This window comes from Penicillium chermesinum, assembly GCF_028974085.1.
Source record: "Penicillium chermesinum strain IBT 19713 chromosome Unknown utg000002l:1.0-5270490.0:1.0-5274688.0, whole genome shotgun sequence".
NCBI classification, from domain to species: domain Eukaryota; kingdom Fungi; phylum Ascomycota; class Eurotiomycetes; order Eurotiales; family Aspergillaceae; genus Penicillium; species Penicillium chermesinum.
This window is the reverse complement of record NW_026695312.1, coordinates 4400912-4418905: the sequence shown is the minus strand read 5'-3', so window position 1 is coordinate 4418905 and position 17994 is coordinate 4400912. Positions and strand designations below refer to the sequence as shown.

Below are 17994 nucleotides of genomic sequence, written 5' to 3'. Positions count from 1 at the left end.
TATGTGGACGGCCTGAAAATTCTAGAAAATCTGACCTTCGAAAGGGGGCCTCTTCTGTGGGCTTCGCCATGTGCGCTGTGGGTAATTCCTGATTGCCAGAAAGGCCCCCTTTGCCAGAGCCATATCATTCCCCGCTCGAGATCTTTGATGTCCTCGTGCATGGCTGGTTGTCCCTGGTGGCGAGTCGGTGGGCTCTGCTGATCAGGGGCTGCCCTAGCTTGTGTACTTTGAAGGAACCCATTTACCGTACAGGGCTTACGGCCATATGAAGGCCAGGCGAACGTGCGCCGTATGGGCAAATACAGTCCCCGGTCCGATCAGCGTGCTCAGGCTTTCTCGTGTGGAGATTCTCAAGACTTGATGGAGATGGTCCCTCTTACGGGCAGCTGAACGCGAGCATGGTTCCTTCTGGCCGTTCTTTGTTGCGGTGCATTAACCGGCTCATTCAGGTTTCAACGCCTCAATAGCGGTCGCTGAAACAGGAGCTGCCTTGAAACCGAAACCGGGTTCTTTGTGTGCTTTTCTTTCTTTCCACTGGTCCTTCTCGGCATGCCCGTGTGTCACATACTGATGTGTGACGGTGAGCGTCTGGCCGCGCAGATTCTTCCGTTGAAGCCGAGAAATTAAACTCGTCAGGCTAAGCTGGGCACAAGGCGGCTTCTACGAGGGAAAAACGGTTAGAGTAATGGAAAACCCCCATACCCCTTTGGGTATGGGTGCCGCCCTTTGGGTATGGGTGCCGGGGTGTTGCAGCGAATCCCCCTGTCGAGTTATGGAGTGCATGAGCCCTGAAGAGGTCTTCCAGGATCACCAATCCTCAAGACTTTCAAACTAGTCGCGTGGAGACCACGAGAATTGCCCGATGGTGTCATGTTTCCAAGTCCCCAAAGTTCTCTCCACTTGGTGATCTGCGGAGAGACAAATACTCCCTAGAAATGAGAGATAAAACTATTACTCCCTAAAAACGAGGACGAGTAGGGAACTCTGAATGCCGCAAGGCCAGATGTGCTGACAAAGTGCAGATAGTTACTCCAGCGCTAAACGGCTCTCGAGCCTCGCAGGGTACCTTGTACCTATAGAATTCCTTTGGCCCCCGGTTCTGAGAGCGAAAGGGGCAGAAACGCTGGTAATGGGACTCTTTGATTGGCGAGGACCGGTGCGGTCATTGACTGTCGCAGTGGGGGCTCTTTTCAATTGCTCGTCCAATCCGAGGGCCCAGTCCAATGGGACCGCCTAGACAGTACCAAGAAATACGGTATCGCGTGTATTTGAAGCGTACTTCTACTCATCAATCTCGTCGATCTAGCTAACCTTGTGGGTCCCATACCATTGTATTACCCGCTCTCTCCTTTCCTGCTGAAACTTCCCAATTTCCCCCCCTCCCCCTTACCTGATCACCTCCTTCTCCAGCTCTTGTAGCCCGGTCTTCTTTCTTTTGTCCGACATCCTTTTCTTCCTTCCGACCCCTCATCGCCTTCCTCAAGGGGCCTCCAACTACAAGGTGGGTGCCCCCTTTTCCTGCAGCTGTCCATCCTCTCGTGGGAAACTTCTTTTGTTTCACCCTTGCATCGACTCCCATTGCGTCCTGAAACGTCGGTTTTCAGCGGCTTGTACTACCGTTGTCTATTCTGTCCTTCCATCGAACGCGACCAGCCCGACGGAAAACGACGAAGAGATCAATAGGAAAAGGGGCAAAAGTTTGCTGACCATTTCCGTCGCTCAGTCCCTGTTGAACACGAATCACTCGAGTCAATCGACTCGCACGAACCGCATCACTTTCGTTAACGCCACATACTACCGCCAAAATGGGTTGTGGGATGAGTACCGAGGATAAGGAGGGGAAGGCCCGCAACGAGGAGATTGAGAACCAGCTCAAGCGCGACAAGATGTTGCAACGGAATGAGATCAAGATGTTGCTGCTCGGTATGATTCGACTCCAGCTCCTCCCTTGATGGCGATCGCATGAGCCATCGACAGGAAAAGAACTAGTCTAATATGACGGAAATGGAATATAGGTGCCGGAGAGTCGGGCAAGTCGACTATTCTGAAGCAGATGAAGTTGATTCACGAGGGCGGTTACTCCCGCGACGAGCGCGAGTCCTTCAAGGAAATTATCTACAGCAACACTGTCCAGTCAATGCGGGTCATCTTGGAGGCCATGGAGTCCCTGGAGCTGCCTTTGGAGGACGCACGCAACGAGTACCACGTCCAGACTATTTTCATGCAACCAGCACAGATCGAGGGTGACAGCATTCCTCCCGAGGTCGGCAACGCGATCGGTGCCTTGTGGCGCGACTCTGGCGTGCAGGAGTGTTTCAAGCGCTCTCGCGAGTACCAGTTGAATGACTCTGCGAAATAGTGAGTTGAAAATTATTCGATGGACACCTCGGAGTGCCATAAACTAACCTTGCGGGGAAAAAAAGCTACTTCGATGCCATTGACCGTATCGGCCAGCCCGACTACCTCCCCACGGACCAGGATGTGCTCCGCTCTCGTGTCAAGACCACCGGTATCACCGAGACTACCTTCATCATTGGCGATCTGACCTACCGTATGTTCGACGTCGGCGGTCAACGATCCGAGCGAAAGAAGTGGATTCACTGCTTTGAGAACGTCACCACCATTCTCTTCTTGGTCGCCATCTCCGAATACGATCAGCTGCTGTTTGAAGATGAAACCGTCAACCGTATGCAAGAAGCCCTGACTCTGTTCGACTCCATCTGCAACTCCCGCTGGTTCGTCAAGACCTCGATCATTCTCTTCCTCAACAAGATCGACCGCTTCAAGGAGAAGCTTCCCGTGAGCCCCATGAAGAACTACTTCCCCGACTACGAGGGTGGTGCCGACTACGCCGCCGCCTGCGATTACATTCTGAACCGTTTCGTTTCCCTCAACCAAGCCGAGCAGAAGCAGATCTACACTCACTTCACCTGCGCCACTGACACCACCCAAATCCGCTTCGTCATGGCCGCTGTCAACGGTATGTCTTTCCCTACCCTCGTTGAATCGATATTTCGTACTAATCTTTCTATTTTTCCCAATCCAGATATCATCATCCAAGAGAACCTGCGCCAATGCGGTTTGATCTAATGAATTGAGTGTCGGGATGTGGACTAGATCGCATGTGTTTTGTTTTTCATTGGCTCATCATATCTCGTCAGGATGTGATCAAAAGCCCTGTTACCCAAGAATTCCGGCGTTGAACATCTTTTCTCATCTGTCTCTATCTCTTTTCTTTTCCTTTACTTCTTTTCTTTTCTTGTGTGTCTTCTAATTTGCGCTCGTCCCTGACACGATCTCTTAGCCGGTTCTTCCTCCTGCTCTCGACGACGCAGACCAGGAATTTTTCTCATATTTTCTTCTCGTTTCTTTTTTTTTCCCCTTCATGTTTCATTGAACGCTGGATATCCTACTTGGTTGCTATCCCCTCTGTTTTTCTCTTTTTTTTTATCGTGATCTTGTATGTAACCATACCGTCTCACCCCTTCATCTTCCCTTGTGCGATCTTCGGCAGTGCGCGGGGAAATGATAGTGGATTCTCATGTCCCCTTCTCATGTGTCATGCCAGGTCGGTTGGGCTATCGTCAGAATTAGGAATTGAAACAGGTTTCTGACTATTCAAAAATGCTCTTCATGTAGCATGAGGTCAGTTTGAACATGCTCAGCGCAAGATCACGCCGGCGGCTGCGCGCACTCCCCGAGCCATAAATTACGTAGACTTAGAATTACGTAGACTAACACCCGAACATGCCAGTGGCGAGCTGAACCTCTTACAAAACTAAACTCGGAAAAAAGGGAGAGGGAAAAAAAGAGTTAAAGAAGTAAAAGCAGGAAGAATGCAATTACAAAAGCCAAGAAATTCTAACTTGGGGTCCAAAAAAAAAAGCTTACAGTCCGGGTATCTAAATTAACAAAAGCAGAGGGCAAATCAGCCGAAAACGCCTCCAGACCTCCACGCGGCCTGCAGCCTGGAAAATGCCTTAAAAGCGCAACTTAGGCCCCAAAAACACAATCAGCACTGCTACGAGCCACAGCCCGAAGATCCACGCATACAGCATCATCCGCCCCCACCAGCCCTTGCCTTCCGTCATCCGCCGCAGCATGCCCATACGTTGCCCCGCTGCTTCCATCGTCGACGAGGTCTTGTCCATGCCTGTGACGGCACGGTCGAGCGCGGACTTTTCGTTGTCGAGCGTGGCTTGGAAGCTGTGCGAGGAGGCTTTGAGTTGGCTTGCCAGGGACAGGAGGGAGGTGGTGAGGTCTTCTTGTTCGAGGCGCTGGGCACTGAGGGCGTCTTCTGAGGCGCCGAGGCGGGAGTTGCCGGTGGCTTTTGCGGAATCCTGAGCTGAAGGATGTGAAGACGGGGTTCGGCGATTGCGGAGAGTGGAGGATTCTGGTGCGCGGGTTGAGTCTGGAGGCGAGGGTGGAGATGTAGAGTTGGGTAGAGTTCTGATAGTTGTACTTGTGTTTGTACTTGGGGTATGAGGGCTGCTTTTGTCTGGCTGGCTGGCTGGCTTTTCGGGGGCAATGGGTTGGGATAGCACGTCGGCCCATTCGCTATCCTCGGTGTCTGTATCGTCCTGGGGCGCCCGAGTCTCTTCCTCGCTGAGAACGGTTTCCATCCGTTTGAGAAGCTGGCGGTCTCTCGCGATCTCTGTTTGGGCTTCGGCGCGGCGGTCAGGTTGTTTGAGTTGGGGGAGGCTGCGCTCTAATTGCGAGAGGAGAGTGCGGGCGTATTCAACATTCTAGTGCGAATTGTTAGTTCTGAATCCGTATATTCTGTGGGGCCGAAGCTCCGCATGAGCCTCCCCTCCAACTCTCATCTATTGCAGGGTTATCTACCTTGGTCACCCGCATGCGTTGGAACTCGGAGCGCCGCAGCGTGGGGAGTTCAGCACCCGGAGACAGGAGATTGTGCTCGAGACGAGTGAAAAGCCGGGCTACATTGAGCAGTGTGAGATCTGGAGCTTCTCCAGCAGCAGGAAAAGCGGTTACAGCCATTACGCGCGCAAGCCAAAGGGAGGTCGAAGGCGAGGACAGTATCAGTCAAGATATCGCGCAGAGTGAAGAAGCCACAAGCGCCCCAACTATATATGACTAAGCATGATCCGTGGCTTGGAACCTTGGAACCGGGAAACCTTAGGAAGCAGATTACGGCCGTGGATCATTCATTCCTAAACATCAACATAAACGTCAAAATGCATAATGCAAACCACGTGTACCACCGGCTAAAATGACATGGAATCAGACCAAAGCCCAGAATACGAAACATCAAACATGAAACGCCGTCGTTAGGAGAGGGCACCGCGCTACCTGTACTCCACAATCATCCGTCTCCACGTCCTGACCGCATCGCCTTCGCGTTTACCCATAGGCAACAGGGTTTCGCTCCGCTTTTGCACGGGGCTCAGCTCGCCTCCCGAACGGGTCGCTGAGTCTGAATGGGAGGAGGAGGGCGAACTCGCGGGTGAAGGCGAACTTGCATTTTCCCGCATCTGCTGGCGCACTCTCGCGGCGACGGCGCCACTGGTAGGAAGACCCGTGTCTTGCGACAGTGGCGTCAATACATCGCACGCAGAGACCGGAGCTGGGATGACGGTGGGTGTGGAAGGCGTTTGCGAGTCTGTTTTCTCCATCGTGGCTTTGCGCTCTATGATATTGCTAGGGTATCCCTGTTGGAACGTGGGAGGTTCGGGGGACCGAGGCTGTCGTTCGTATAGGTGTAGAATCTGAGTACTGTGGGATTATACTGGCTTTGATGTCACCATTTCGTGTGTCACTGGGCTGCAACTTGAGGCCTGCGTTCTGGTCCGGTCGAGGCCACCGTCCGAGTCTTTGTGTAGCTGCTTATATAGCTCGAGAGATCGTGGGATCGAGGCTGAATTCGGATCTTTCGGTTGGAAGTGCAGGAGCGTCCTCAACTGGTGGCAAAGAATTACTGCTCCAGAATGGAGGCGAGTGCCGTATTATACGAAATTCTACAGTGGGCGGCCTGGGGAAACAAAGATAGGATCGACCTCTTGACAACCTAAACCCCAGCCGGGGCCCTCATGATCTATACGATGCAATGATGTGATGATTTCCAGGTGACACCATGGTTCGCAACCAAATCAGAGAAACATGAGGCTTTTCGCACCTTAAACCGTGGCGTGATCTATCAGAAAGTCAGATTATTGAACTCTGTTTCTCGTTTTACGTGTTTTTTTTTTTTGTTTTTTGTTTTTTTTTTTGGTCTTTTTCTTTTTCCTGATTTCCAACCCCACCAAGATGGACGCGAAATCGGGGTTCGCAGTGATACCGGACAAAGGACGCTCTTGTACGCCGACCCCACCAGGCTATGTCACTTTGTGACCACCGAATATACGAGGTCGTTAGTAAGGTAACTCTTACCTCGTTCGGGTGGGCATAGGGCTGGATGGAAGCAAGACATGGGAATTGGCTAAATCCTCAATGGGAAGGTCGTCCAGCTACACACGCGCCAGCCACAATCGGACTGGGGAAAGATTCAGCTGCAGCCCCGGGGCGCCACTAGCAGCACAGCCATGATCTGCGGTCTGGCCCTTTTTTCTTCCCCCCCCTCCAGGAAACTTTACATGGAATCAGCGAACCATCCAGGTCACAGAGCCTCGGTACCATGGACTATTCGACGGAGGACAACCCTGTGTCCGATCCGTCTCCATGGCTTTGGTCACTGAGAGAGCTGTCGCGTCGATCCGGCCCTGATACTTCCCCGATTACCAGGAAATGTCTTTCATGGTCTCGCGCTAAGTTATGCCCTAGCGGACGCCCAGTCCAATCAGTGGGCCCAGGGCCCCTCGATCTTCGTCGGTCCAATGATTTTCCCGTTAGACTTGGGTCTTTTTGCCCCTCCTTGACCCCTCGGGCTTCTCTCTGCAAGATTCGTGGAGGGCGAACAGGGATCGGCGGCTATGACAAGAACTACAGACCACCATCTATGGACGGGTCCATTGCTTGCGTTCATGGATCCATGGAATGCATGTTGAAGATAACTAATGACAGCGACGAATGACTTGAGTGCATCGAAAACTAACTACAGTTTGGCTGTGGCACCTTGCTTCTTCAGCCCCGCCTGTGCCTGCTCGCGCAGGACTTTGCGCAGGATCTTCCCCGAAGGATTTTTAGGGATCGCATCGAGGAAAACAACTCCGCCGGTGATCCGCTTCGTCGAGGAGACTTTGCCATTCAGGAATGCGGTGATCTCCTCCGCGCTGGCGGTTTGGCCCGTCGATAACACCACGTACGCACGGGGTCGCTCGTCGTTGTCGCTGTTTCTTGTTAAATCTCGACACGTGTTTATCTATCAGAAGATAGAAGAAGATTCAAACTGGGGAAAGCTCACACAGAGACACCAATCACTGCCACATCCGCCACGGCGGGGTGTTCCAGCAGCAACGCTTCGAGTTCCGCAGGCGCCACCTGGTTGCCTTTGACCTTGATCAGTTCCTGCAACACTTTAGTCTTGGTATCGCTTCAGGATTGCTTTGTCCCCTCCTGGACCCACCTTCAACCGATCCACGACGTGGAACTTGCCCTCGTCGTCCACATAGGCGACGTCTCCCGTCTTGAGCCATCCATCGGCTGTTTTAGTCTCACGCGTCGCCTCGGGATTTCTCCAATAGCCCTTCATGATATTCTGCCCTCGTACCCACAGTTCGCCTTGCTGGTTGCGGCCTAGTTCCCTGATTCCGTCCAGATCCATGATCTTAGCCTCGCAGTTTGCATTAGGCTCACCCACAGACGCGGACGTACTTGTCTCGGTAGGATCCCATCCAAGCAAAGAACACGTCGCTCTATACCCAATCAGCACATGTCCAATAGACACGAGGAAAACAGAGAACATACTCTGTCATTCCCCACCCTTGCTTCACGTTTATCTTCCCCGGCGGCCATAACTTCTCCACCTCCGTACAAACCTCTCGTCCTAGCGGTGCCGCACCGCTGCCCACCGTCTCAACCGAGCTCAAATCAAATTTCTTGACAATAGGATGCTTCGCCATCATCACCATCACTGGCGGCACAAGCGTCAAATCTGTGATCCGGAACCGCTGCACATGCTCCAACATCTTCACAAAGTCGAATTTCGGCATAATATAAACCGGCGTCCCGCGCCACAGCGCCACGGCGATGAATATATTCTGCGCCATCGCATGATACATCGGCAAGAAGCACAGCCAGCGCGCCCGCGCCCGCCGACTCTCGTAGTCCGGATTCAGCGTCCCCAGAAACGAATACTGCAGCATGTTGGCCACGTAGTTCTTATGCGTGATTTCGACACCCTTCGGTCTTCCCGTTGTCCCGCTCGAGTAATTCAGCACAATCGTCTTATCAGCTAACAGTGGCGTCCGCAAATCCTCCCACGCAAAGCCGCGACCTTCTTCCGCGGACGCAACGAGGTCGCCCCAGTAGGGGCAACCCTGCTGCGGCGCCCCCGCACCGTCGTACAATGCGGTGTCGAAGACGAAGAGTCGCTCTTTGGGTAGGCCGACGAGCTGCGCTGCTTCGATGCCGGTATCTAGGCTTCCAGGGGCGCAAAGCAGGAACGTGGCGCCGCTGTCTTCGAGCTGAAATGCTAGTTCGCGAGCGACATAGCTGGGATTTGCGGCAGTGAAGATCCCGCCGGCTATAGCGACGCCTAGAAGGGCGACGGGAAAGAAGAGGTTATTGCCGGAGAAGAGGAGGACGCGGTCGCCGGGTTGCAGGCCTGCGTTGCGGAGGCCGGCGGCGAACCGCTGACTCCAGAGGCGGAAAGTATGGGGGGTGAAGAAGTGGGAATCTGGGCGGTCCGCGTCAATAAAGCATTTCTTGGTGGTGGAGAGTGGTGCTGTGGGGGATTGGAGGAGGAGCGATGCGAGATGAGCGTCAGGGACGTCGATTTTCCAGCGAGATTGATAGGGCATGGTAAGTCTATGTTGGGATCCTGTGGGGGGAGTAACTTGAAAGGAATAGGTTTCGGTGAGACTCAGCATTTAAAAATACGACCCCAGAATAACCGTTCGATTTGAATGCAGCTTCCCCGCAAAATTAACCTACAGGCAAGAGAATGCGGGGGATCCGCGTCCCGACTGGCGGGCCTCGGTCCGCGTGAAATCGTACTTGCACAGGCTCGATTGACCGGTGCTTATTGTGAATATCTAGGTAGAGCATCATTCTACCGAACGGGTTGGCTCTAGAAGATTGGCAATTGCCTAGACGTTGAATTCAAAGTATTTGATGCAAAAATATGATTCGCAGAACAATGGTCTGCCACAACCTGTAGATACCCAACCCAAATTCGAAAAAGGAAAAGAAAGAACTCGCATGCAATACAGCTACAAGCGCTAACACCATGGACCTCATGACTCCTCCTCGCCCGTCAAACAAGTCAAAGCAGCTTGCAGTTCACCCACAACTTTCTCCTCCAACCGGTTTTCTGCCCCGAGCTTGGCATTAACCGGCTTCTGTCGAGCCCACTCGACTTCCTTCTCATTCGTAGCGGTGATACGAGCACGCAGAGATGGACGCCGATTCAGCAGCTCTTCAAGGTCTTCCTTGACCTGCGATTGATCCCATTTGAGTTCTTGAATGGACTGGGGATCCAGGCCAGTGCCAGGGCCGGCCTCGCGTGCGCGTTGGATGATGAAAGAGATCAGCGAGAGCGAGTATGCTTCCGATGCCATACTCAGACTAATCCACTTGGATGGTGGCCCGATCGAGGTTCCTGGGTGACCGAGGGAGAACACTTCCGCGGCCCGGGTGAGCTGACCTTCGAATTGGTTGAGGAAGGCGGCAACCTCGGGCGTGGCTCGGATGACGTTGTAGAGCAGGTTCAGACAGAGAGGGAGCACACCCGTGGTCCAGATGGTGTATAGGCGAGGCACCGGGTCGAATGGTCCGAAGCCTTTAGGTTGACGTAGGATGTTGGTGAGACGGCATGTTGAGAGTTGCATGAGAGCACCCTCGGCGGCAAGATGGTCTGCGAGTGTCGGAATAGTGGACATCTTGACGAGGATCGATAGACTCAGATCTCCGTACACGGGGTCACCATTGACTGTAAGCTGATCGGCCCAGGAAAATAAGGTTGTCGCGTGTCGCGAAACACTGTTTTCTGCGATGTGATAGGTGATGTGCTCGTAGAGCCTCTCAATGTCTTTGACTTGCAAGGCCATCTGGAGGATGGCGATGATGATGGCGAAGTCCTTCGGCGTGCATTTCTCGGGGCTGTTCATGCAGAAAGCCTGTGAGTGACTTGAAACCTTGCGCGACGATGGTATCAACCACTTCGACAGCGATCATCAAATCAGAAGACACAGCGCCCTTGCTCTTTGCAGCTGGATCGGTCCCTCGAGAGTCTCCCAAGTGGAATTGCAAGGCCAGGAAGAGCACGTTCAGCAGAGAGCGGTAGTATTCTGTATCATCGTTGATGAGCGCAAGCTCGAAGGAGGAGTGTCGTGCGCGGATCGCCTTCCATGCAACCTCAAGTAACCCGAATGCTTCGTTTCCTCGGGCGCCGACTTGAACCAACCGTTGGATCAGGGCTTGAGCAAAGTCAACTCGGACCTGCTGAATACGCGAAAAGATTGCTTCTGAGGGAACACCTCTGCTGTTAGCTTCCAGGCAGTCCTGGGCGACAATGGCCATTGACTTTTGGATTTCAGCATGTGGCATGAAATCTGCGGAGTGCTCGATAGCGAAGTACTTCCAGCTGTTCAGAAGGCTCTACTCGCGTATTAGTACTCATAAAGCAATTACAAGGGGACCAATGCAACTTACCACTTGAGCTTCAACCAATGACAAGTTAATGTTCGCTCGTTCAAACTCCTCCGCAAAGCCCTGACCGCGTTTTCCGGCCCAGGCAAAGTCGTAGGATAGCATCTGCTGGCCCATTGCAAGGTCGTAGAAGTATCCATTTCCTAGTGTCCGATTTTCAAGAGCGGTGCGCTTGAAATCGATGATCTTGCATCCAGTATACCGGTTCTCAAAGTTCTTTTTCAAGTTCGCATGCAACGAGGAGTTGTACCCTGATACATTGACAGCATCCTTGGCGTACCATTGAACTAGTGGAATTAATGTTTTGACGAAACTCTCGTCCCGTGCCTCCTTGGCCGCATGCAGGTAGACAGCGCAGATATCGGCAACCATTGCTGCAATTCGAGTAATGAAGATCTGCTCGGTCACTGGCAATGCTGATATCTTCAGCTTCGAAACGTAGTGAATGATTGCGGTGAGAAACTGAGGGTGGCTCTTCAATTGCGGGGTGGCCCATGGCCAATTCTCTTGAGCTTGGGAAACAAAGTCAAGTAAGGCGAGTGCAACTTGAGGTTCCTCCTGATCAATATGGGCCAGTCGGTCCAGGGCGATCTGCAAGAAAGGCATGCCTCGCATGCTCGGATCCTTCGATCTGTCGGACTTCTTCAAGGTCTGACGAGGGGACGCGCCAGTTAGGATGAAGACTGCGAGCCACTGTTGACGTTTGCTAACGAAAGTTGATAGTAGTCGCCATATGGACAGGTGCAAGGTTTTGTCATTAAGGGGTTTGTCGAGTTGCGAGAGCACATCAAGGAATAAACATGCTGAGTCTGCCCCCAAATGACCAACCAGTGATGGAGGTTCGTTGTCAGAGCTCGATGCAGCACGAGAGATGAGGACATCAAGTAACGATGTAACGGGCAGCCTGTAAGCATCATGAGAAGCATAGAGTTTGACCAGGATGGGAGCTGCCTTGAAAAGTTGTTCTTCTAGAATTGTTCCAGATAGCTCCGCAAGTACCGCAGCTTGCACAAGCTTGACGCAAAGTTTCAAAGTGGAACTGACCTGGTTTTCAACCAGGTTCAGATACCGCAGAAGGCTCGTAGATGGTGTGTATAGACCCTCTGATATTAACCGAAGAAGGGGGTTGAATGGTAGATCAGCAGTCGAGCGTGGTCGGAGCATATCCAAAAGATACACTGCGGAGGTGGAGAACACGCCAGTGATTTTTGAATCCAGTTTCGTTTCCTCATTAATGCCATAAGCGCAGTAGATGATTCGCTCAAAGATGGCTGCCAAAGACGCGTTAATCTGGAAGCGCTGCTCTGGCAAGTCGAATCTCCAGTTCCCGCTGCTATTGAAGATATCCACCATAGTACGTGTGAGATTGAGTATGGTCGATCTCATTACATGGGACGGGACGCTTGCGCTCCAGTCGGTCGCAATCTGTGACCTGCTCGAAACACTGCCGGGACACCGGCGTAGCACTGCTCGCGAAGCCGCATCGTCGACAACAGCTTTGAACAGATCAACACAGCTGAGAAGGAACGGGTATTGACCAGAGGGGATCTCGGTAGCTGAGATTATTGCTGTCATTAGCCCCCCCTTACCGTCCGATCCAATGAAGCTGCTTCGGCTGAAGAACGGCCATACTCGACAGGGAAGCACCTTCAAGATTGCTTGAATGAAACGTAGACAAGCCATGATCGGGTCAAGTGCCTTTGAAGGATCTCGCTGAGATACAATATCCTGCAAGTTGCGCTCGAAGATATCCAAGACCACTGTGATGATATCGCCTTTGCGAGAGAGCCCGTCACTCGCCATCTCGAGGACCCTCTTGGCACTTACACCGACTGAGTCCATAGAGCCTCGATCCTGAGCGTGAAACACCAGATCAGCCAAGAGATCGATTACTTCAGTGGCAGATTCCGAGTCACAACTAGAAAAGAAGCCACCGTTCTCATTCCATTCTTCAAGCCAGCTTCCCAAGAAATTCAGACAAGAATATTGGTATTGCCACATGATGACAGCTGGCTTGGATTGAGATATGACCTGACCGAGGGTCGATGTAGGAATTTCAGACGATGCCCTAAGTACCAAAGCATTGCTAGCCTCGGCCCCAGGAAGACGATCACGGGAGACCGAATCGAACATCCTCAAAGATTGAACCAAGGATACAAAGTTCGCATTTTCATCCTCCCGTGTGGTCTTGTATCCTTGGAAACTTTCAGGAACAACTTGAGTGAATGTCTCCATGTTCTCAAGCAAGTCAAAGACCAGGGGCAATCCTTCTTCGTTCATGGAATGTCCTCCCATCAAGGCACGACAGAGTCTCAGGAAGGGAACGGTTTCGTATGGGAATCGGGCTCGTGCAACGTCGAAAATGTTTCGCATCAGAGCCGCGTCTTCAATGAAGACAGATTTAGGATCTTTATCAGGCCCCAATAAACCGGTTAGGTCCAAAAAAGAGCCACCCGGCTTACCATTGAGGATCGCCAAAACAGCCTCCATCAGCTCCGGCGAGTAATCGAAAAATGTCACTGATACTCGTATAAGGTTGAGCAGAGCTAGACGGATGAATTGGTAGGTTAAGGCATCATCTACTGCAGATGTTGCAATGGCTCCAGTGGAGATAGAGGTGATCATTTCAAATGTCCAGGCGCTCATATCATCATTGGTCAATGTGAAGATCACATCTTCCACAGGGAAATTCGGATCTTTGAAAGAATCATACAGATCCTCATAAAGGGTAGGCTCTGAGGTGCGAGAAGAGCGTCTGTTAGGGGTGTTGGACTGGAACGAGTCTAAAGCTTTGTCTAATTGCTCCATTTCTCGAGTCTCGGCATCGTTCGTAGCCAATTCACGAATAGTGTGCAGTACCAGGCCCCACGAAAAAGTGGCTGGAACCGCAACATGGCCTTGCTGAGCGAAATTGAGGGAGAAATCCATTGATCCGCGGTGCCTTCTCCTTAGACAAAAAGTAGGCTGTCTGGTTTGAAGGGAAGGTTTGCGGCTGAGCTCTATTAATGATCGCTGGGATGGCAAGGTGGATTTTGAGGAAGGTTAGAGTAGTCAATGAAGCAAATGTTTGAAGAGGAAGCAACAACTCTGTCGGATTCTCACAGAACTGAGCGACATTCATTAGTTCTGCTCGTTTAGAGGCGATGGGGCTGATTTTTAAACATGAGAATCTCACTGCATTGACTTACCACCTGATATGACTGTAGAAAGTTATGCTGATCCATAAGCTCTAGCCACGATAATAAGAGGTCAGCAGAAGGGACCTCCGCAGATGTATGAAGCTGATGAAACATGAGCTGCATAATATGCAGAACCTCCTCTGTAAGAGACTTCTTCCAGTTAAGCTCGATCTCTGAATTGCTCTCAGCTGCACCCAACCATCCGTCCTCTTGCGCAAAATCGTTCAGACGAGTTGAGATTGCAGAGATACACTCCTTCAGGAATTCACTCAATGCGTTGCCAGTAGACTTGTCGGCAAATAAAGTAACTCCCAACTTGCGCAAGGCAGGCTTGCTTTCAACTTTTGTGGAGCTTTCATTAGCTACTGGGTTTGGAGTATTGTGTAGCGACAAGGCGAGTAGCTTGCGGTATGTCTTCAGGACATGGGTCCTTTCCGAGATATAGATTTCACGTATTCGCAGCCGTCGGCTAGTTTCCGAATCGAATAAATCGCCATTGTCCTCGCCGGTGCGTTTGAGGATGCTGGCTAAATTTGGCCCAGCCACGGACATCCCCAAATTGTCTGATCCGGTCGCGCTTTGAATGCTAGTTGCTTCCTCATTGGAAAATCCTTTAGCAAGCCGTATTGCAGGGCGACTTTGCCACTCGAGGACTATAATGCGCAGAGCTGTGATCTCGTCGATCTTGGCTTTCTCGCTAAGCCATTGCGCGTCAGCTTTGATTTCCTTCAAATCAAAGGAGCTTTTTGAATTGGTTTCCACATGAATGGCGGAAGTCTTGGAGTCGAAATCAGACTTGGTTTTGGGCGACGGGGGAGTGAAGGGGGTTAAGCTTTGCGACAGAAGCTGAACGCTGTCTGGGTGCGACAGGAAAGCGGAGACATTGTCTTCGTCGGCGAGGCGGGTGTTAGGATCACTCAAGTGAAGAAACGCTCTTTCCCAGGCGCTGAAATATCGTCAGTATTAGCTGGCCAGGTATGATATGGATTGAAACCCACAGCAGTTGAGCGTCCCCGGAGAAGCACTTGTCCAGGGACGGGAAATAAGCCTCCGGGACGGGAGCCATTTGGCAAGGCAATTTAGATCATCATAGAATTTCACAGTAGAGGAAAGGGCCTGGGATGAGGGAGATGGATGAGAGACTGGAAAGGTCAAGAAGGAGGGTGTTTGTAGCTCTGGCAGTCTGAGTGAGCTTTCACAAATTATTCACCACCGCGCGCCTGCGGTCAACAAGAATCCACATTACCCGTCTGGGACTAGCGCTGGGCGGTCAAGCCCTCTTTTTATGATTCGGATTTTTGGTGGCACTTTGATCAACCTGGACTGTCCGTGGAGCGAATTGGCATTTTTCTCGAGGCTGTTTGTGTCTTTAGCCTTTTCAGCAGCTCCTGGGTCTAACAGATCCGCCCTCCTTCCCACGCCACGACCGTAAAAATGGCGGACTTCATCGACCACTCCCCCCACCATCCCACCAAAGCCTCCCGCTTGGATAGCGCTTCGAATGTCATTCTGATCGACAACTACGATTCTTTTACTTGGAATGTTTACCAATACTTAGTTCTTGAAGGAGCCACCGTGACCGTCATTCGAAACGACGAAGTGACTGTCGAGGAGCTTGTCGCGAAGAAACCAACCCAACTGGTCATCAGCCCCGGTCCCGGTCATCCGGAGACAGACGCTGGAATCAGCAACGATGCAATTCAACATTTCAAGGGCAAGATACCAATCTTTGGCGTATGCATGGGCCAGCAATGCATTATTTCTTCACTTGGTGGGAAAGTTGACGTAACTGGTGAGATCTTGCACGGAAAGACCTCGGTCTTAAAGCACGATGGGAAGGGTGTCTATGAGGGATTGCCCACGACATTTTCGATCACTCGGTACCATTCGCTGGCCGGAACCAACTCCACTGTGCCAAGCTGCTTGGAAGTTTCCTCGTGGGCTGAGCTCGAGAATGGCAGTGGTACGGTGATTATGGGAGTCCGGCACAAAGAATTTACCGTAGAGGGTGTACAGTTCCATCCCGAGAGTATTCTCACCGAGTATGGCCGTGGCATGTTCAGAAACTTTTTGAAGCTTACTGCCGGTACTTGGGAGGGTAACAAGCTGGGTGCCACCTCTGCTAAGCCAGCTGCTCTGGTGGATAAGAAGGTATCCATTCTTGAGAAGATCTACGCCCATCGCCGCAACGCAGTGGCCGAACAGAAGAAGATTCCGGCTCTCCGACCAGAAACCCTCCAGGCATCTTATGATCTAAACATAGCCCCTCCCCAGATTTCCTTCCCTGCTCGTTTGAGACAATCCGACTATCCTCTAGCCCTGATGGCGGAAATTAAGCGAGCATCTCCGTCGAAAGGTATCATATCGGCTGATGTCTGTGCCCCTGCTCAGGCTCGGGAGTACGCTAAAGCTGGCGCTAGTGTGATTTCTGTGTTGACAGAGCCTGAGTGGTTCAAGGGTACAATTGATGATCTTCGAGCTGTTCGCCAGAGCTTGGAAGGTCTCACCAATCGCCCTGCTGTTTTGCGAAAGGAATTTGTTTTCGAGGAATATCAAATTTTGGAGGCTCGGCTAGCAGGTGCTGATACCGTGCTGCTTATTGTGAAGATGCTTAGTGTGGAGCTCCTGACTCGTCTTTACAAATATTCTCGCAGCCTCGGAATGGAGCCTTTGGTCGAGGTCAACACGCCAGAAGAAATGAAGATTGCCGTCGATCTCGGATCTGAAGTGATCGGTGTCAACAACAGGGATCTCACAAGCTTTGAGGTTGACCTTGGCACCACGAGCCGTCTCATGGACCAAGTTCCAGAGAGCACTATCGTGTGTGCGCTCAGTGGCATTATGGGCCCCCAGGACGTGGAAGCTTACAGGAAGGAAGGCGTCAAGGCAATATTGGTTGGAGAAGCCCTCATGCGTGCACCAGATACATCTGCGTTCGTCGCACATCTACTGGGAGGCTCTAAATTTGGCTCTGGATCATCATCAAGCTCCCCACTGGTGAAAATCTGCGGCACGCGGTCTGCAGAGGCGGCTCAAATTGCTATTGAAGCTGGTGCTGACTTGATTGGAATCATCCAAGTTCCCGGCCGGTCACGAACAGTGTCAGATGAGGTTGCAATTAGCATATCTAAGGTGGTCAAGTCCACACCCCGTCCTAATACCCAGATAAACGAGATTCAAGAAACGCCGAAACCAACATCTTCTGAATGGTTTGAGCACTCTACGCAAGTTCTCCGCCACCCATCTCGAGCATTGTTGGTTGGTGTTTTCATGAACCAGCCATTATCATATGTTCTTTCCCAGCAACAAAAGCTTTCTCTTGACGTTGTGCAACTGCACGGTTCCGAGCCATTAGAGTGGGCAAGCCTTATCCCAGTGCCTGTCATTCGAAAATTTGCACCCGGAGACATCGGAATCGCCCGTCGCGCTTACCATACTCTTCCTTTACTGGACTCCGGGTCCGGTGGTTCTGGGCAGCTTCTTGAAGAGGATTGGGTTCAGAAGGTCCTTGAAAGCGATGAGGGCCTTCGGGTTATTCTGGCTGGCGGTCTGAATCCTGAAAATGTTGTTGATGTCGTGAAGAAGCTTGGAAACTCCAGCTCCAGGGTCGTTGGACTGGACGTAAGCTCTGGTGTGGAGACGGGTGGCACTCAAGATCTAGACAAGATTCGATCATTTGTGAAGGCCGCCAAGAGTGTTCGTCAGTAAGGCCCAACTAAGGCCCACTCTATATACATTCTACTTTTTGTTCTCATACGCTTTTGGTAATGGCATATTCATTTGAGCTGGTTCTTCAAATCTATCTCACCTTTCCTAGCTTCCTTCCATATTACCATTGGGATATTATATCTCCTCTAGTACGTACCATTCTGTAGACGAATCAATACACTTTCGCACCGCGTGGTTCTCATGAGTCTAATTCTACAGCAGGTTCTATCCTAGCCACGGACTCCCTATCGTCAAGAATTGCTTTTCTCATTTACGGATCCCCTGTGTATTGACCTTGACTCTTCCGTCAATGGTCTAAAATCGACTTGACCCCCATTTC

General features: G+C 51.6%; 6 protein-coding genes across 6 annotated transcripts; 2 read left to right on the top strand and 4 right to left on the bottom strand.

Annotated features, from left to right (window-relative positions):
* Positions 1 to 1805: 1805 nt before the first annotated feature.
* Positions 1806 to 3090, top strand: gpaA (guanine nucleotide-binding protein subunit alpha gpaA; the record flags this gene model as incomplete). Its single annotated transcript, XM_058471822.1, has 4 exons — positions 1806 to 1923; positions 2016 to 2358; positions 2424 to 2980; positions 3047 to 3090. The coding sequence occupies 4 exons, from the start codon at positions 1806 to 1808 to the stop codon at positions 3088 to 3090; spliced, it is 1062 nt and encodes a 353-aa protein (XP_058334963.1).
* Positions 3091 to 3980: 890 nt separating this feature from the next.
* N7468_002524 (uncharacterized protein) lies at positions 3981 to 5001 on the bottom strand (the record flags this gene model as incomplete). The annotated part of the gene is made up of 2 exons (XM_058471821.1): positions 3981 to 4745; positions 4843 to 5001. 2 exons carry the CDS (start codon positions 4999 to 5001, stop codon positions 3981 to 3983), a joined length of 924 nt encoding a protein of 307 aa, XP_058334962.1.
* A 308-nt stretch (positions 5002 to 5309) lies between these two features.
* N7468_002523 (uncharacterized protein) lies at positions 5310 to 5636 on the bottom strand (the record flags this gene model as incomplete). The annotated part of the gene is made up of 1 exon (XM_058471820.1): positions 5310 to 5636. One exon carries the CDS (start codon positions 5634 to 5636, stop codon positions 5310 to 5312), a length of 327 nt encoding a protein of 108 aa, XP_058334961.1.
* A 1415-nt stretch (positions 5637 to 7051) lies between these two features.
* Positions 7052 to 8918, bottom strand: N7468_002522 (acyl--CoA ligase; the record flags this gene model as incomplete). Its single annotated transcript, XM_058471819.1, has 4 exons — positions 7052 to 7286; positions 7361 to 7464; positions 7523 to 7811; positions 7864 to 8918. The coding sequence occupies 4 exons, from the start codon at positions 8916 to 8918 to the stop codon at positions 7052 to 7054; spliced, it is 1683 nt and encodes a 560-aa protein (XP_058334960.1).
* A 435-nt stretch (positions 8919 to 9353) lies between these two features.
* On the bottom strand, positions 9354 to 15012 carry N7468_002521 (nucleoporin; the record flags this gene model as incomplete). The annotated part of the gene is made up of 5 exons (XM_058471818.1): positions 9354 to 10235; positions 10276 to 10716; positions 10771 to 13668; positions 13956 to 14892; positions 14945 to 15012. The coding sequence occupies 5 exons, from the start codon at positions 15010 to 15012 to the stop codon at positions 9354 to 9356; spliced, it is 5226 nt and encodes a 1741-aa protein (XP_058334959.1).
* A 368-nt stretch (positions 15013 to 15380) lies between these two features.
* N7468_002520 (bifunctional anthranilate synthase/indole-3-glycerol-phosphate synthase) lies at positions 15381 to 17654 on the top strand (the record flags this gene model as incomplete). Its single annotated transcript, XM_058471817.1, has 1 exon — positions 15381 to 17654. The coding sequence occupies one exon, from the start codon at positions 15381 to 15383 to the stop codon at positions 17652 to 17654; it is 2274 nt and encodes a 757-aa protein (XP_058334958.1).
* Between the last annotated feature and the right edge of the window lie 340 nt (positions 17655 to 17994).